General features: G+C 50.0%; 1 protein-coding gene across 2 annotated transcripts in view; it reads left to right on the forward strand.

Moving 5' to 3' along the window:
* Positions 1-15,682, forward strand: part of arsb (arylsulfatase B) — a 134,514-nt gene that overhangs the window by 63,887 nt on the left and 54,945 nt on the right. For both annotated transcript variants that reach the window (XM_072515997.1, XM_072515996.1), the window contains exon 5: positions 7,061-7,304. In XM_072515997.1, coding sequence (XP_072372098.1) covers positions 7,061-7,304 — 244 coding nt within the window. The remainder of the gene's footprint in view (positions 1-7,060; positions 7,305-15,682) is intronic.

Genomic DNA, 15,682 nt, shown 5'->3' on the forward strand with positions numbered 1-15,682 from the left:
AGGCTATTGAGTTGGATGATCAGCCATGATAATAAATGGCAGAGTGGGCTTGAAGGGCCGAATGGCCTCCTCCTGCTCCTTTTTCTTCCATATTTCTAAATCTTTCTTCTGACATTAGAACAACAATTGACCTTCAGTGATTTTGATGAAGCACTCCTGGTGCAATATGCATTGACTGTCACTAGATGTCCTGAGCATACTATGAAAATGCTCCACAAAGAAGTATTTACTGGAGTGAATTTGTGACATCTGGTGGCACAGAGGTGGTGCTCTGCTGTGTTCCCCGTTGCTGAGCTGCAGATATCTGTTCAGATCACGGTTCCCAATTTTACAAAAAGGCCTTTTTGCATGAGATGTACAGTGCAGATAGATGATGTATTTTTAGCCAGTACCTTTATAATTTTATGATTACTGGCCCATTGCTATGCATTGTGGGCCAACGATTATAGCTCCTTTTATGCTTCATTTTGCTAACTGGTAAGTCATGGTAAAACATGGGCCTGGGAGTTTCTGCATGGTTTTTATATAATTACGGATTGTAATTCTGCTTCCACAAAAGCTGTACTGTCCTCAATCAAGCTCTGTGCACAACACTGTCTGCCACTGTTGCCAACAGGGGGACGGCGGCTATGTACAAAGACAGTGCATGGTGAGGGGATGGTAATGTCTTTACTCTTTCTTCAACAAGAATCCAATGTCACCAGGCAGCCAGGTCTGCTGTACTCACTCATATTGCTTCAATTACAACATTATTATTTCACTGCTATGAAAGCACGATAGAAGATTTCCTTCTTTTTTTTTTTTGACAACATGTTTTAGTATGCCTTTGTGAGCTCTAGAATTGACTGTTCTCCTCACCGCATCCCATCTATCGTTCCCACATCTCCAGCTTTACTCAGCCTCCAGTCATTTAGGCCCTAAACTCTAGAGTTTCCTCCCTCTCTTCCCCCCCCCCCCCCCACTTAAAACCTACCTCTTTGACCAAATGTTTGGTCACCACCGTAATATCTCCTTTTGTAGTTTGGTGTTAAAACTCGTTTGACGTAAATATTGGCACAATCCCAGAGGTCCATAGGCTGCTCGCCCCTTTTGAGAAGGAGAGCTGACTGGTGGTGATTTAACCCGAGGGTCACCACACCTCCGGCAAAAAGCGAGGTTGAGAAGAATAATGAATAACCTCAGCCTGCACGGGAATTGAATCCAAACTGTTGGCCTCGCTCCGTATCACGAACCAGCCGTCCTGCAAACTGAGCCAAGTGACCCCCATACTTTGTTTAATAACACTGCTGTGAAGCACCTTGAAACATTTTACTCCGTTAAAGGTGACATATAAATGCGAGTTGTTGATTTAGGTTTGATTCCCGACCTGGGTCACTGCCTGTGCGGAGTCTGCACATTCTCCCCGTGTCTGCGTGGGTTTCCTCCGGGTGCTCCCGTTTCCTCCCACAGTCCAAAGATGTGCAGGTTACGTGGATTGACAACGCCAAATTGCCCTTAGTGTCGAAAACAGTTAGACTGGGTTTCGGGGATAGGGTGGAGGTGTGGGGTGCTCTTTCCAAGGGCTGGCGCAGACTCGATGGGCCGAATGGCCTCCTTCTGCACTGTAAATTCTGTGTATTAAGTGGAACATACGCATTGGATAATTTGTTATCTTTCGGTTATTTATTACAACCTGGAATATCCTTCCATCAGCTATGTAATTGTTCTCTCCTTTTATCACGCTGTGTGTTGGCAGAATTACCATCGCTGCAATGGAATTTTAGTAAAGCTTTGTCTCGATATTTCAGCATAGGGGTGAAACCTCTTTCTGTATGAAGATGACGAGCGACAAAATCCATGGGCGGGATTCTCTCGGCCTGGGGCCGGGCCGGAGAATCCCCGTGACCGGCGCGAATTGCGCCACGCCGCCCCAACGCCGGCATGCGATTCTCCGCAGAGCCATATAAACACCATCCACCGCCCTCCCCTCATCAATCATGTTTGTCACCTCCTCCAAATACTCGATCAAATTAATGAGGCATGACCTCCCCTTCACAAAACCATGCTGTCTATCGCTTATGAGTCCATTTGTTTCCAAATGGGTATAAATCATGTCCCTGAGAATTCTCTCCAATAATTTACCGACTACCGACGTGAGGCTCACCGGCCTATAGTTTCCAGGATTATTCCTGCTACCTTTCTTAAACAGCGGCACCACATTAGCTATTCTCCAGTCTTATGGAATCTCACCTGTAGCCAATGAGGATACAAAGATGTCAGTCAAAACCCCAGCAATTTCCTCCCTTGCTTCCCTCAGTATTCTGGGGTAAATCCCATCCAGCCCAGGAGACTTATCTACCTTAATATCTTTTAAAAGCCCCAATACCTCCTCCTTTTAGACCATAAGACATAGGAGCAGAATTAGGCCACTCGGCCCATCGGGTCTGCTCCGCCTTTCAATCATGGCTGATATTTTCTCATCCCCATTCTCCTGCCTTCTTCCCATAGCCCCGATCCCCTTATTCATCAAGAACCTATCTATCCTCTGTCTCAAAGACACTCGGTGATTTAGCCTCTACAGCTTTCTGCGGCAAAGAGTTCCACAGATTCACCACCCTCTGGCTGAAGAAACTTCTCCTCATCTCTGTTTTAAAGGATCGTCCCTTTAGTCTGAGATGGTGTCCTCTGGTTCTAGTTTTTCCTACAAGTGGAAACATCCTCTCCACGTCCACTCTATCCAGGCCTCGCAGTATCCTGTAAGTTTCAATAAGATCCCCCCTCATCCTTCTAAACTCCAACGAGTACAGACCCAGAGTCCTCAACCGCTCCTCATACGACAAGTTCTTCATTCCAGGGATCATTCTTGTGAACCTCCTATGGACCCTTTCCAAGGCCAGCACATCCTTCCTTTGATACGGGGTCCAAAACTGCTCGCAATACTCCAAATGGGGAGTGACCAGAGCGTTATAGAGCCTCAGAAGTACCTCCTTGGCACTTCTGGTACCTTTTCGATGTTAACATGATCCTGATGGTCCATACCCCCTACCCAAGAATCATCTTCCACAAAGTCCCTTTCTTTGGTGAACACTGATGCAAAGTACTCATTTAGTACCTCGCCCATTTCTTCTGGCTCAACACATAGGTTCCTCCCACTGTCCTTAAGTGGGCCAATCCTTTCCCTGACCACCCTCTTGCTTTTTACATATGAACTGCGGGGGTTTTAAAAAGATTTTTATGCTAAATATTCTCCTTGAGTTGAGAGTGCACCTTTATCTGCCCAATATCCAGATAGGTATAGTGATAGCCGAGCGCCTGAAAATCCTTAAAATAAATGGGATGTGTTGTGACACCACAAGATCTTTTCATCTTTGGTAATCAGCGGAATGTGCATTTTTTTATCAAACTGAGGCTCAAAAGGTAAATAAATTTGTTGAACATTGGCAAAAGCAGAGTTTTCAGTATAAAGAGTATATTTGTAGTAATTACAATCTATACTTGTAGCAATTACATTTTTATAATTCTACTTCTGTCAAAAATAGCAAAGATGCTGCTCCTGTGCTAACCCACAAAACAAAATGACCTTTAAATCATGCTTTCTCCCATCCATAGCAAAATGCTACCATGGAGCCTTTGACTAGTTAGTCCTCTAACTCCACTGGCTCCAGACCCTTCCTCCTGCAATTAAGCATGGATGTAGCAAACATTCTTGGGAAGAAATGCTGGAATAAAGGATGTTAAAAACCACATAATTGTCTCGCACAGCTGCCAATGAAAACAAAATCTTTTGACATCCCAAGGGGATCATTTTAATCATCGAGTTTGGATTGAATGAAATGACTAGATCCATTATTCCTTTCCCGATATTTCAATCAATCTGCGGCCACAGAACATCCATTTTTCCAGGCAGCTATGTGGGACTGTCATTTAGGAAGAATTGACAGCGAAGCCCCGCACTCAATAAATATTAACATGTTAAATAGTTTATGCTAGACAGGAATGAACTCTGGTCACATATTAATGCATGTGGCATACCAGACCATAATTACTCTCCCTGCATCTTGATAAGTCAGCTAACCATATTAAACACTTTCACTCGTGTGCACTGGGAGTAGCAAGTAAGAAACCAATAAGTAATCTATTACAGATGAAGATGCTGGAATTGTGCGATACAATCCTCAATGCTTTGAAAATAACATATTGTTAACATGCTCGCTCACACCTACTTTAACTCTCACATGGCAAACCGATGGTTGAAAGTGGCCTGCAACAGGAGGGCTCCAGACTATTGAAAGGGCCGAGCACAGGAAAACCAAAGATCCATACAAAAATAATGTTTTAAAAATAAACAAGTGCTGTTCCTCAGCAGGGAGGTGTAGTGTAACATTTAGCTGCAGAGGCAGAGGGTTTCTCGCTTGATTGCTCTTCTGTCCGGAGTCAGCTAACCTCGACCCTGACAACACTTGACTTACATAGAAAATAGAAACAGGAGTAGGCCAATGGGCAGCATGGGCTGCCTCACAGCTCCAGGGTCGCGGGTTCAATTCCAGCCTTGGGTGACTGTGTGGAGTTTGCACTTTCTCACCGTGTCTGCTTGTTTTTCCCCTCACAATCCAAAGAAGTGCAGGTTAAGTGGATTGGCCATGCTAAATTGCGCCTTAGTATCCAAAAGGTTAGATGGGGTTACTGGGTCACGGGAATAGGGTGGAGGCATGGGCTTAAGTAGGGTGATCTTTCCAAGGGTCGGTGCAGACTCGATGGGCTGAATGGCCTCCTTCTGCACTGTAAATTCAATGATCTATGATCCGGTCGTTTGAACCTGCTCCACCATTCATTATGATCATGGCTGATCATCAAATTCAATATCTGATCCCCCCCCCCCCCAATCCTTTGATCCCTTTAGCCCCAAGAGCTATATCTAATTCCTCCTTGAAATCACACGCGTTTTGGCCTCAACTACTTTCTGTGGTAGCGAATTCCACAGATTCGCCACTCTCTCTGGGTGAAGAAATTTCTCTCCACCTCAGTCCTAAAAGGTTTATCCCTTGTATTCAAACTATGACCCCTAGTTCTGGATTCCCCCCACCATTGGGAATATTCCTTTTGAATCTACCCTGTCTAATCTTGTTAGAATTTTAGAAGTTTCTATGAGATCCCCTCTCACTCTTCTAAACTCCAATGAATATACTCCTAACCGATTTAGTCTCTCCTCAAATGACAGCCCCGCCATCCCAGGAATCAGCCTGGTTAACCTTTGTTGCACTCCCTCCACAGCAAGGACATCCTTCCTCAGATAAGGAGACCAAAACTGAACACAATATTCCAGGTGTTTCTCCTCTTATTTTTAAAAATAAATTTAGAGTACCCAATTAATTTTTTTCCAATTTAGAGGCAATTTAGCGTGGCCAATCCACCTACCGTGCACATCTTTGGGTAATAGAGCAATGAAGATGTAGGCTCCGGACTGCTATCCATTGACTGATGCAAGGTAATGTATCTACATGAATGTATACAATTGTTTGAGGGCAGAAGAGGTGCCTGCCTCTTTTGCTGTCGGTTGGGAAAGCACGTAGAAGAGAATTGGGTCTTTGATGGGAAAATAGAGCTTTGCAATCCATCCTGACTAAACTTTAAATACATTTTTTTTTCATTTACAGGACACTGGCTAGGCCAGCATTTATTGCCCATCCCGTAAATGAATTTTTAAAAAGAGGTTATGTTTTAAGGAGGGTCATAGAGAAAGAAATCTAGCGACACCGAGGTTTAATAAGGGCATTCCAGAGTTTAGGGCCTAGATGCCTGAAGGCGTAGCTGCCAGAGGTATGCACTAGTTCCTAAATTAAGATAGTGTAGAGTTCTAGGTGGATTATGAAACTGAAGCAGGTTACAAAAATAAGGAGTTGAGACCCGGGAGGGATTTGAACATGCGGATAAGAATTTTGAAACTTGAGGTTTTGGTTGACAGGAAGCCATTCACCGTAGGTCAGCCAGCAGAGGGTTGATGGGTGAATGGGATGCAGGTTAGAATATGAGCAGCAGAATTTTGGATATGCTTGAGTTTCTGTAGGGTGAAAAGTTGGAAGCTAGCCAGAGGAGCATTGGCACATTGGAGTCTGAAGCTAATAAATGCATGGGGTAGGAGTTACTGAGGCAGGGGCAGGGATAGGTGATATTACAGAGATTTGTCTTTGTGATGGAGAAGATCTCCAGTCCGAAGCTCAGATCTGGGCAGATCCAGGTTAAAGCTGGAGTCTGGATTAGCCTGACACAGCAGCTAGTGAGGGAAATGGAAAATGTGACGAGGGAAAAGAGTTTGCGGCAGAGGCAAAATGCAATGTCTTCAGACTCCCCCCAGTGTTGAAATAGAGGGAATTGTGACTTTTCCAAGACTAAATGCTGAATAGACAGTCTGACAACACCGAGGCAATGGAAGGATGCAGGGGGGGTAGTGGCGAGCATTCAGATGTGATATTAAACCGTGACCCCCATCTGGTAGACATTAAAGATGCTCAAGAGGAGCATGAAGTTCTCTTGTTTTGGTGGCCAACATTCTTCTCCCGGCCAACACCCCCAAGAAACAGATTACTTGGTCAGTCCTTTCGTTTGCTTTTTGCAGTGTCAAACTGGGTGTAAATTCGATATTGTTCTTGCCCGAAAAACAGTGACAACACATCACTGGATGCAGAGTGTGTTTTGAGACATGCCAAGAGTGTGAAAGGCATTATAGGCAGGCGTTCAATGATGTTCAAATATTTGAATTATCCAATAATTTAAGCTCAACAATGTAAATAACAATGCAGGAACATTTTGAATCAACAATGTAAATAACAATGCAGCAACATTTTGAATCAACAATGTAAATAACAATGCAGCAACATTTTGAATCAACAGCATTTGAATTAAATAGCTTTGAACGCAGAATAAGCATTTAAACAAGCCGATTTCTTTCTTTCCTGTATGTTTTCTTATTTAATTCTGTGCTATTGTGATTTTGCAAAACAGGATGTTTCAGACGAAGGGAGTGGCTTAATTTGCAGCAGAACATCTCCAGGACTTCATTTTTTTTTCTCTTCTCCCTTTTCAGACAATGGAGGTCAGACCTTGGGGGGTGGCAATAACTGGCCCCTGCGAGGAAGGAAGTGGACACTGTGGGAAGGAGGTGTCCGCGGAGTGGGTTTCGTCACTAGCCCTCTGCTGAAGCAGACGGGCAAAGTTAATCGAGAGCTCATTCACATCTCTGACTGGCTCCCTACTTTAGTGTCTTTGGCCAAAGGATCAACTCATGGCACCAAACCACTGGATGGCTTTGACATGTGGAAAACTATCAGGTAACGTGTAACCAGGATTACAGAAGTAAAAATATTTTGTACCGTTTTGAGCGAGCTGGTTCAAAATCTTGGAACTCACTCCTTAACAGCACTGTGAGTGTGCCATATGGCTGCAGTGGTTCAAGAAGGCAGCCCACCACCACTTTCTTGAGGGCAATTGGGGTGGGCAGTAAATGCTGGCTGCCATAGCCAGCGACGCCCACATCTGTAAATGAATTTTTTAAAATCTAGTATTCTGTAAATGAGACTGGGGTAATTCTTATTAATCAGTAATCTTAACAGTAAAGGGCTTCCAGTGGCAGCCATGGAGTGAGTGGTGGCACACATGGCAGCTCAGGCTCGATGGCGTTGGTTTGGGCACTTTATATACCCATTAGTGGAGTAGCTCCGGCAGGAAAGTGGTGCAGAAGGTGAAGAGAGAGGGGTTCTCCCGAAGATTGGTGCGTCGACTGGCTACCAACCCCGGCAAAAAACAGTTAAAGACCTGACTAAGGAATGGAGGGGACCTGAGGCGCAGCAACAATGGCAGAAGGGGGAAGGATCGACGCCAGTGGGAAGGCCTAGATGGTACAGTTGATAGCCTGATGCACTGACGAGACGAGAGTAGAGAGTAATCGAGGCTTTATTACACAGAGATGTGTGGCCTCCTACAGCTGCTGCTGAAATGGTTGCAGTTCGGAGAGCACACACATCCTCCGCCTACTGGGCGGAGCCAGCAGGCAGGGATCTACCCCCGTACCTGTAGTACAGGGGCCTTACTGTAATACCCTCGTATGCAGTGCAGTATGTACAATATAATACAACAGTTGTGACTACCACATTCACCCCCTGTTAAAAATGAGTCCAGCGGGGGTGGTGGAAAACTATTTTCATACAGGTTGTCATTAAAATTTCAGAGAAGGTTACAAATTTAGACGGTCGGGCACCTTGATCCGTCGTTGAGAGCACCGCAGTGCTTGTGGCGAGTCGGGCGTAGGCTCTGTCGTCGGTGACTCCGGGAGCGTGTCGACACCTTCTTCATCCCCGGGTGGGACGAAGGGGAGAACAGATTGTCCTGGAGCGGGGGCTGTGGTGGGGTGCGCTGGGGGAAGGGAGCGTGGCGCCAGGGCAGGGTGGGGGGGGGGGGGCGCGAACCAGCTGGTGCCAGGTCCCTGAGCGAGACTGTGTCTTGGCGGCTACGTAGGCGTACTGTGAGTTTGCGTGGAGTAGCTGTACCCTCTCAACCAACGGGTCTACCTTGTGGAGCCGCACGTGATTGCAGAGGAGAACAGGTCCTGGAGCTGCCAGCCACGTTGGGAGCGAAACCCTGGAGATGGACTTCCTGGGGAAGGCAAAGAGACATTCATGGGGGGTTTCGTTAGTCGCCGTGCACAGGAGCGACCGAATGGAGTGAAGTGCGTCGGGGAGGACCTCCTGCTAGCGGGAGGCCGGGAGATTTCTGGACTGTAGGGCCAGCTGGACGGCCTTCCAGACCGTCCCATTCTCCCTCTCCACCTGCCCTTTTCCCTGGGGGTCGTCCTGCTCGAGGCAATGCCCCTGTTGAGCAGGTACTGGCGCAGCTCATCGCTCATAAATGAGGATACCCGGTCGCTGTGGATGTAGGCGGGGAAACCGAACAGAGCGAAGATGGTGTAGAGGGCTTTGATGACGGTGGCAGACATCATATTGGGCATAGGATAGCGAAGGGGAATCTGGAATATTCGTCGACCACATTGAGAAAATACGTGTTGCGGTCGGTGGAGGGGAGGGGTCCTTTGAAGTCCACGCTGAGGAGTTCAAAGGGGCGGGAGGCCTTCACCAGGCACGCACGGTCTGGCCGGTAGAAGTGCGGTTTACACTCCGCGCAGACCTGGCAGTCTCTAGTGACAGCCCTGACTTCCTCGATGGAGTATGGCAGATTGCGGGCCTTAATGAAGTGATAAAAGCAGGTGACCCCTGGGTGACAGAGATCGTCGTGCAGGGTCCGGAGTCGGTCCACTTGTGCGCTGGCACATGTACCTCGGGAGGGGGCATCGGGGGGCTCGTTTAGCTTACTGGGGTGATACAAAATCTCGTAATTAAAGGTGGAGAGCTCGATCCTCCACCGCAAGATCTTATCATTTTTGATCTTACCCCGCTGTGTTGTTATTAAACATAGATTGAATTATCATAGAATTTACAGTGCAGAAGGAGGCCATTCGGCCCATCGAGTCTGCGCCGGTTCTTGGAAAGAGCACCCTACCCAAGGTCAACACCTCCACCCTATCCCCATAACCCAGTAACCCCACCCAACACTAAGGGCAATTTTGGACACTAAGGGCAATTTATCATGGCCAATCCACCTAACCTGCACATCTTTGGACTTTGGGAGGAAACCGGAGCACCCGGAGGAAACCCACGCACACACTGGGAGGATGTGCAGACCGGAATCCGCACAGACAGTGACCCAAGCCGGAATCGAACCTGGGTCCCTGGAGCTGTGAAGCAATTGTGCTATCCACAATGCTACCGTGCTGCCTACATGAAGGCAACCGACCGTTGGTTTGTGAGGAGAGTGAATCTGCTGCAGGTCAGGTAATGCCTCCAGTGCCGCACAGCTTCAACGATAGCTTGGGCCTCCTTTTCGACGGAGGAGTGCCGAATTTCGGAGGCATGGAGGGTGCGGGAAAAGAATGCCACAGGCCTGCCTGCCTGGTTGAGGATGGCGGCCAGAGCGACGTCTGATGCATCGCCCTCGACTTGGAAGGGGAGCGTCCCGTCGACCGCGTGCATTGTGCCCTTGGCGATGTCGGCCTTGATACGGTTGAAGGCCTGGTGAGCCTCGGCCGTCAGTGGGAAACCAGTGGAGTGGATGAGTGGGCGGGCCTTGACGGCATAGTTAGGGACCCACTGGGCGGAGTACACTGGCCGCATACAGTAATGGGTGGGCAGCATGGTGGCATAGTGGTTAGCACAATTCCTTCACAGCTCCAGGGTCCCAGGTTCGATTCCTGGCTTGGGTCACTGTCTGTATGGTACGGGGAAACCGAACAGAGCGAAGATGGTGTAGAGGGCTTTGATGACGGTGGCAGACATCATATCGGGGCATGGGATGGCGAAGAGGAATCTGGAATATTCGTCGACCACATTGAGAAAATACGTGTTGCGGTCGGTGGAGGGGAGGGGCCCTTTGAAGTCCACGCTGAGGAGTTCAAAGGGGCGTGAGGCCTTCACCAGGCACGCACGGTCTGGCCGGTAGAAGTGCGGTTTACACTCCGCGCAGACCTGTCAGTCTCTAGTGACAGCCCTGACTTCCTCGATGGAGTATGGCAGATTGCGGGTTCCGGTCTGCACATCCTCCCCGTGTGTGCGTGGGTTTCCTCCAGATGCTCCGGTTTCCTCACACAGTCCAAAGATGTGTGGGTTAGATGGATTGGCCATGCTAAATTGCCCTTCGTGTTGGGTGGGGTTACTGGGTTATGGGGATAGGGTGGAAGTGTGGGCTTGGGTAGGGTGCTCTTTCAAAGAGCCGGTGCAGACCCGATGGGCTGAATGGCCTCCTTCTGCACTGTAAGGTCTATGAAATTTTATGAAAAGAACCCCAGGCATCGTTTGAGGGCATTGGGACAGTGGGGAAGGGGGAGATCCATGAGTGGGCGCATGCAATTGGAGTCAGGCCCTAGAACTCCGTTCTGAACCACATAGCCGAGGATGGATAATTAGTTCGTGCTGAACACTCACTTCTCCTTGTTGTAGGTTAGGTTGAGGAGTTTGGCGGTGTGGAGAAATTTGGAAAGGTTAGCGTCGTGGTTCTGCTGGTCGTGGCCGCAGATGGTGACGTTATCCAGGTACGGGAAAGTGGCCCGCAGTCCATACCGGTCAACCATTTGGTCCATCTCCCGTTGGAAGACCGAGACCCCGTTAGTGACACTGAAGGGAACCCTAAGGAAGTGGTAAAGGCAGCCGTCTGCTTCGAACGCAGTGTATTGGCGGTCCGCCTTGCGGATGGGGAGCTGGTGGTAGGCAGATTTTAGGTCGACAGTTGAGAAGACCCGGTACTGTGCAATCTGATTGACCATATCAGATATGCGTGGGAGGGGGTACGTGTCGAGCTGCGTGTACCGATTGATGATCTGACTGTAGTCAACGACCATCCTGTTTTTCTCCCCCGTTTTCACCACTACCACTTGGGCTCTCCAGGGGCTGTTGCTGGCCTCGATGGTACCTTCCCGCAGCAGCCACTGAACCTCAGACCTGATGAAGGTCCTGTCCTGGGCGCTGTACCGTCTGCTCCTGGTGGCGACGGGTTTGCAATCTGGGGGGAGGTTTGCAAACGGGGAAGGTGGGTCGACCTTAAGGGTCGTGAGGCTGCATACAGTAAGGGGTGGTAGGGGCCCGCCTAGTACCTAGATGCAGTACCCCGGATCGCCACGGAGTGGGATCCGGAGGCCAGGAAGATTCTTCGGTTAATGGGGTGTACCGCGAGGGAGCAGCGCCTTACCATATCAGGGTGGATGAAGCTCACAGTGCTCCCGGAGTCCACAAGGCAGGATATCTCATGTCCGTCGACCTTCCCCTTTGTCGACGCGGTCGTGAGGTTGTGCGGTCGTGACTGGTCGATCGTGACAGAGGCAAGACGCGGCTGGTCGTCGGCGGTTGCAGGCGATGAGTGGCCCGATGAGGTGCCCGACGGGCAGGGGTCCTGAGGCGGGGAAGATAGTGGCGCCCACGGGCCGCACGTGTCCTGAGGCAGGCAAGATGACAGTGCCCTCGGCCGCACGTGTCCTGGGGCAGACGAGATGGCTCCGCCCATTGGTTCTGAGGCAAGCAAGATGGCGGCGCCCACGGGCCGCACGTGTTGTGTGGGGAGCAAGATGGCGGTGCCCACTGGCCGCACGTGGTCTGAGGCGAGGAATATGGTAGCGCCCACTGGCCGCACGCGGGGGTGTGCAGGCGGCGATTGAGCGGGCCTGGCACACTGCAGCGAAATGTCTTTTCTTGCCGGAGTCCTTGCAGAGCGCGCTTCGGGCCGGCAGCGCTGCCGGGGGTGTTTTGTCTGTCCGCAGAAGCAGCACTTGGGTCCCCTGGGGTTGGTTGGGGCTGCCGCGCGGCGCAGGCGTGGGGTTGGCTGGGGGCGGTCGCTGATGGGGTCCACGATGGGGTGGCCGCTGGCAGGGTCCATGATGCCCAGGAGGGGTGAGCCGTGCGGTCGGGGGCATACTCATGTACGTTGCGTGAGGCGACTGAGCGAGAGCGCTAGTTTCCTGGTCGCCGCGAGGTCAAGCGTAGCGCCTTCTACGAGGCGCTGGCGGATGTAGGTCGACCCTATGCCCGTAATGAACGCGTCGCTCATTAGCAGGTTAGAATGTTCAGCGGCCGAAATGGCCTGGCAATCACAGTCTCTCACCAGGGCGAGCAGGGCACGCCAGAAATCTTCCACGGACTCACCGGGAAGTTGGTGCCGCGTGGACAGGAGGTGCCTGGCATAGATCTTGTTGGTCTGCTGAGCGTAGTTTTCCTTCAGTAGCGCCATGGCCTCCGTGCAGGTAGGCGCGTCCTGGATGAGGGGAAAGACATCGGAGCTCAGCTGCTTGTACAGAATCTGGAACTTGTGTGCTCTGGGTCTGTCGCAGATCCGATGTACGCTTCAAAGCAATCTAGCCAAGGTGCAAAGTCCTTTTTAGCGTTGTCTGCTTGAGGATGCAGCTGCAGGCGATCCGGCTTGATGCGAGGTCCATCTTTGTAAAATCTCTGTGTAATAAATTGATGCACTGTCAATTACGACGAGACGAGAGTAGAGAGTAATCGAGGCTTTATTACACAGAGATGTGTAGTCTCCTACAGCTGCTGCCGAAATGGCTGCAGTTCGGAGAGCACACACATTTATACTCCCCCTACTGGGCGGAGCCAGCAGGCAGCGATTTACCCCCGTACCTGTAGTACAGGGGCCTTACCGTAATACCCTCATATGCAGTGCAGTATATACAATATAATACAACAGTGGTGACTACCACATAGCCTTCATTAAAGATGTATTTCGAAAGCAGAGGAAGGGGACTGGAGGCAATTGAGGGAGCAGTAGTACCTTTGCGAGGGTTGATGGACCGAGTAGAAAAGTGCCTTTTTAAAAATTCATTTACGGGATGTGGGCATCGCTGGTTTGGCCAGCATTTATTGCCCATCCCTTGAGAAGGTGGTGGTGAGTTGCCTTCTTGAACCGCTGCAGTCCTTGAGGTGTAGGCACACCCAATGTGCTGTGAGGGAGTTCCAGGATCTTGCCCCAGCGACAGTGAAGGAACGGCGATATGTTTCCAAGTCAGGGTAGTGAATGACTTGGAGGGGAACCTCCAGGTGGTGGGTTTCCCAGGCATCTCCTACTCCTAGGTATTCTAGATGGTGGCAAGCTTTGGGGGGGAGGGGGGGTCAGGAGGTAAGTCCCTCGTGATAGGATTCCTAGCCTTTGAGCTGTATTAATGTGGCTAGTCCAGTTCAGTTTCTAATCAATGGTACCCACCCCCCCAGGATGTTGATCGTGGGGGATTTAGCGATGGTAATGCCATTGAATGTCAAGGGGGCGATGGTTAGATCCTCTCTTGTATGAGATGGAAATTGCCTGGCACTTGTGTGGCGCGAATGTAACTTGCTGCTTGTCAGCCCAAGCCTGGATATTGTCCAGGTCTTGCTGCATTTGAATATGGACTGCTTCATTATCTGAGAAGTCACAAATAATGCTGAACATTGTGCAGTCATCTGCGAACATCCCCACTTCTGACCTTATGATGGAAGGGAGGTCATTGATGAAGCAGCTGAAGATAGTTGGGCCTAGAATATTACCCCGAGGAACTCCTGCAGTGATAACCTGGAGTTGAGGTGATTGACCTCCAACCACCACAACCATCTTCCTTTGTGCCAGGTATGACTCCAACCAGTTTCCCCCCTGATTCCCATTGACTCCAGTTCAGCTAGGGTTCCTTGATGCCATACTCAGTCAAGTGCTACCTTGATGTTAAGGGTAGTCACTCTCACCTGACCTCTGGCATTCAGCTCTTCTGTCCATATTTGAACCGAGGTTGTAATAAGGTCATGAGCTGAGTGACCCTGGCAGAACCCAAACTAAGCGTCTGTGAGCATGTTATTGCTGAGTAAGTGCCACTTGATTCCACTGTTAATGACTCCTTCCATCATTTTGCTGATGATGGAGAGTAGGCTGATAGGGTGGTAATTGGCTGGGTTGGATTTGTCATGTTTTTTGTGTACAGGACACACCTGGACATTATCCACATTGCTGGGTTGATGCCAGTATTGTAGCTGTACGAACAGCCTTGAGGCACAAGGGGTGTAGATATGAGTTGGAGACAGTGGTGTCTGGCCAGAGTGACTGGATCGTGTCCTTGGAGGTAGGGACCCTGGTGGATCTATGCGTCATTGAGAATGAAGGTGGTGGAGCAAGAAAGCAGGTCCAGGTGGCAGAACCTATGGATTGTGGGGCTGCCAGAAGGTGTGGACGGAATGAGTGCCACAAAATATGTGTCAAGGATGTTGGCCGGACTGGTGGAGCAGGGAGTGCTGGACAAGGCCTCAGAGGCAGATCGGGCCCACAGGTCTTTTAAAGCAGACGCCGCGAGCAGGGGAGCCGCCGCGGACGGTGATTGTGCGGTTGCACAAATTCGTGGAGAAGGAGAAGATCCTACGGTGGGCCAGGGAGAAGCGAGACTGTGAAGCTGGCGAAGAAGCCTGCAAGATTCAACAGGGCCAAGGCGGTGTACCGAGGTTTGAGGTGTTGTACCTGGCAAAACTGTGGATCACTTTTAAAGGCCAGAGTATTATTTTAAAATGTCAGAAGAGGCAAATTACTTTGTAAGGGATCATAAACTGGGGGAGAACTGAGAGTTGGTGTGAGATGGAGTAGCTGCGTCTGTAAAGGTTGGAAGTTATGGTTGTTGTATGTTGCCATAGGATTCCCCCCCCCCCCCCCCCCCCCCACCACCACCACCACCACCACCACACACACACACCGGGCGTCTGTGGTGTTTTTCTCTTGGAGGGAGTGGGTTGTGTCTTTGTTTTTTTATCTATGGGTGGAGGGGTGTGTAGGGGACCTTCGAGTGGGAGCTGCCACGCTGGCAGGTAATGTGGTGCACGGAGGTGAGGTGGGGGAGGAGGCTGTGAGAGGCGGCAAGGTGGGGAGAGGGGGTGGGGAAGGGGAGAGATGGGAGTGGCAGGGTTGGGGACTGAGCGTGGTCATGGACGGAGAGACGGGTCATCTTGATTGGACCTGATTTAGGGTGGTCTTAGCGGAGGCAAAGCCGGAGGGGGACGATGGCAGACTGTAGAGGGGAATGGAGGCGTAAACCTCCGGTAAGAATTGTAACTTGGAAGGTGCAGGGGTTCAATTGGCTGATTCAGAGGTCCCGGGTTTT

Source organism: Scyliorhinus torazame, chromosome 9 (genome assembly GCF_047496885.1).
Source record: "Scyliorhinus torazame isolate Kashiwa2021f chromosome 9, sScyTor2.1, whole genome shotgun sequence".
Taxonomy (NCBI): Eukaryota; Metazoa; Chordata; class Chondrichthyes; order Carcharhiniformes; family Scyliorhinidae; genus Scyliorhinus; species Scyliorhinus torazame.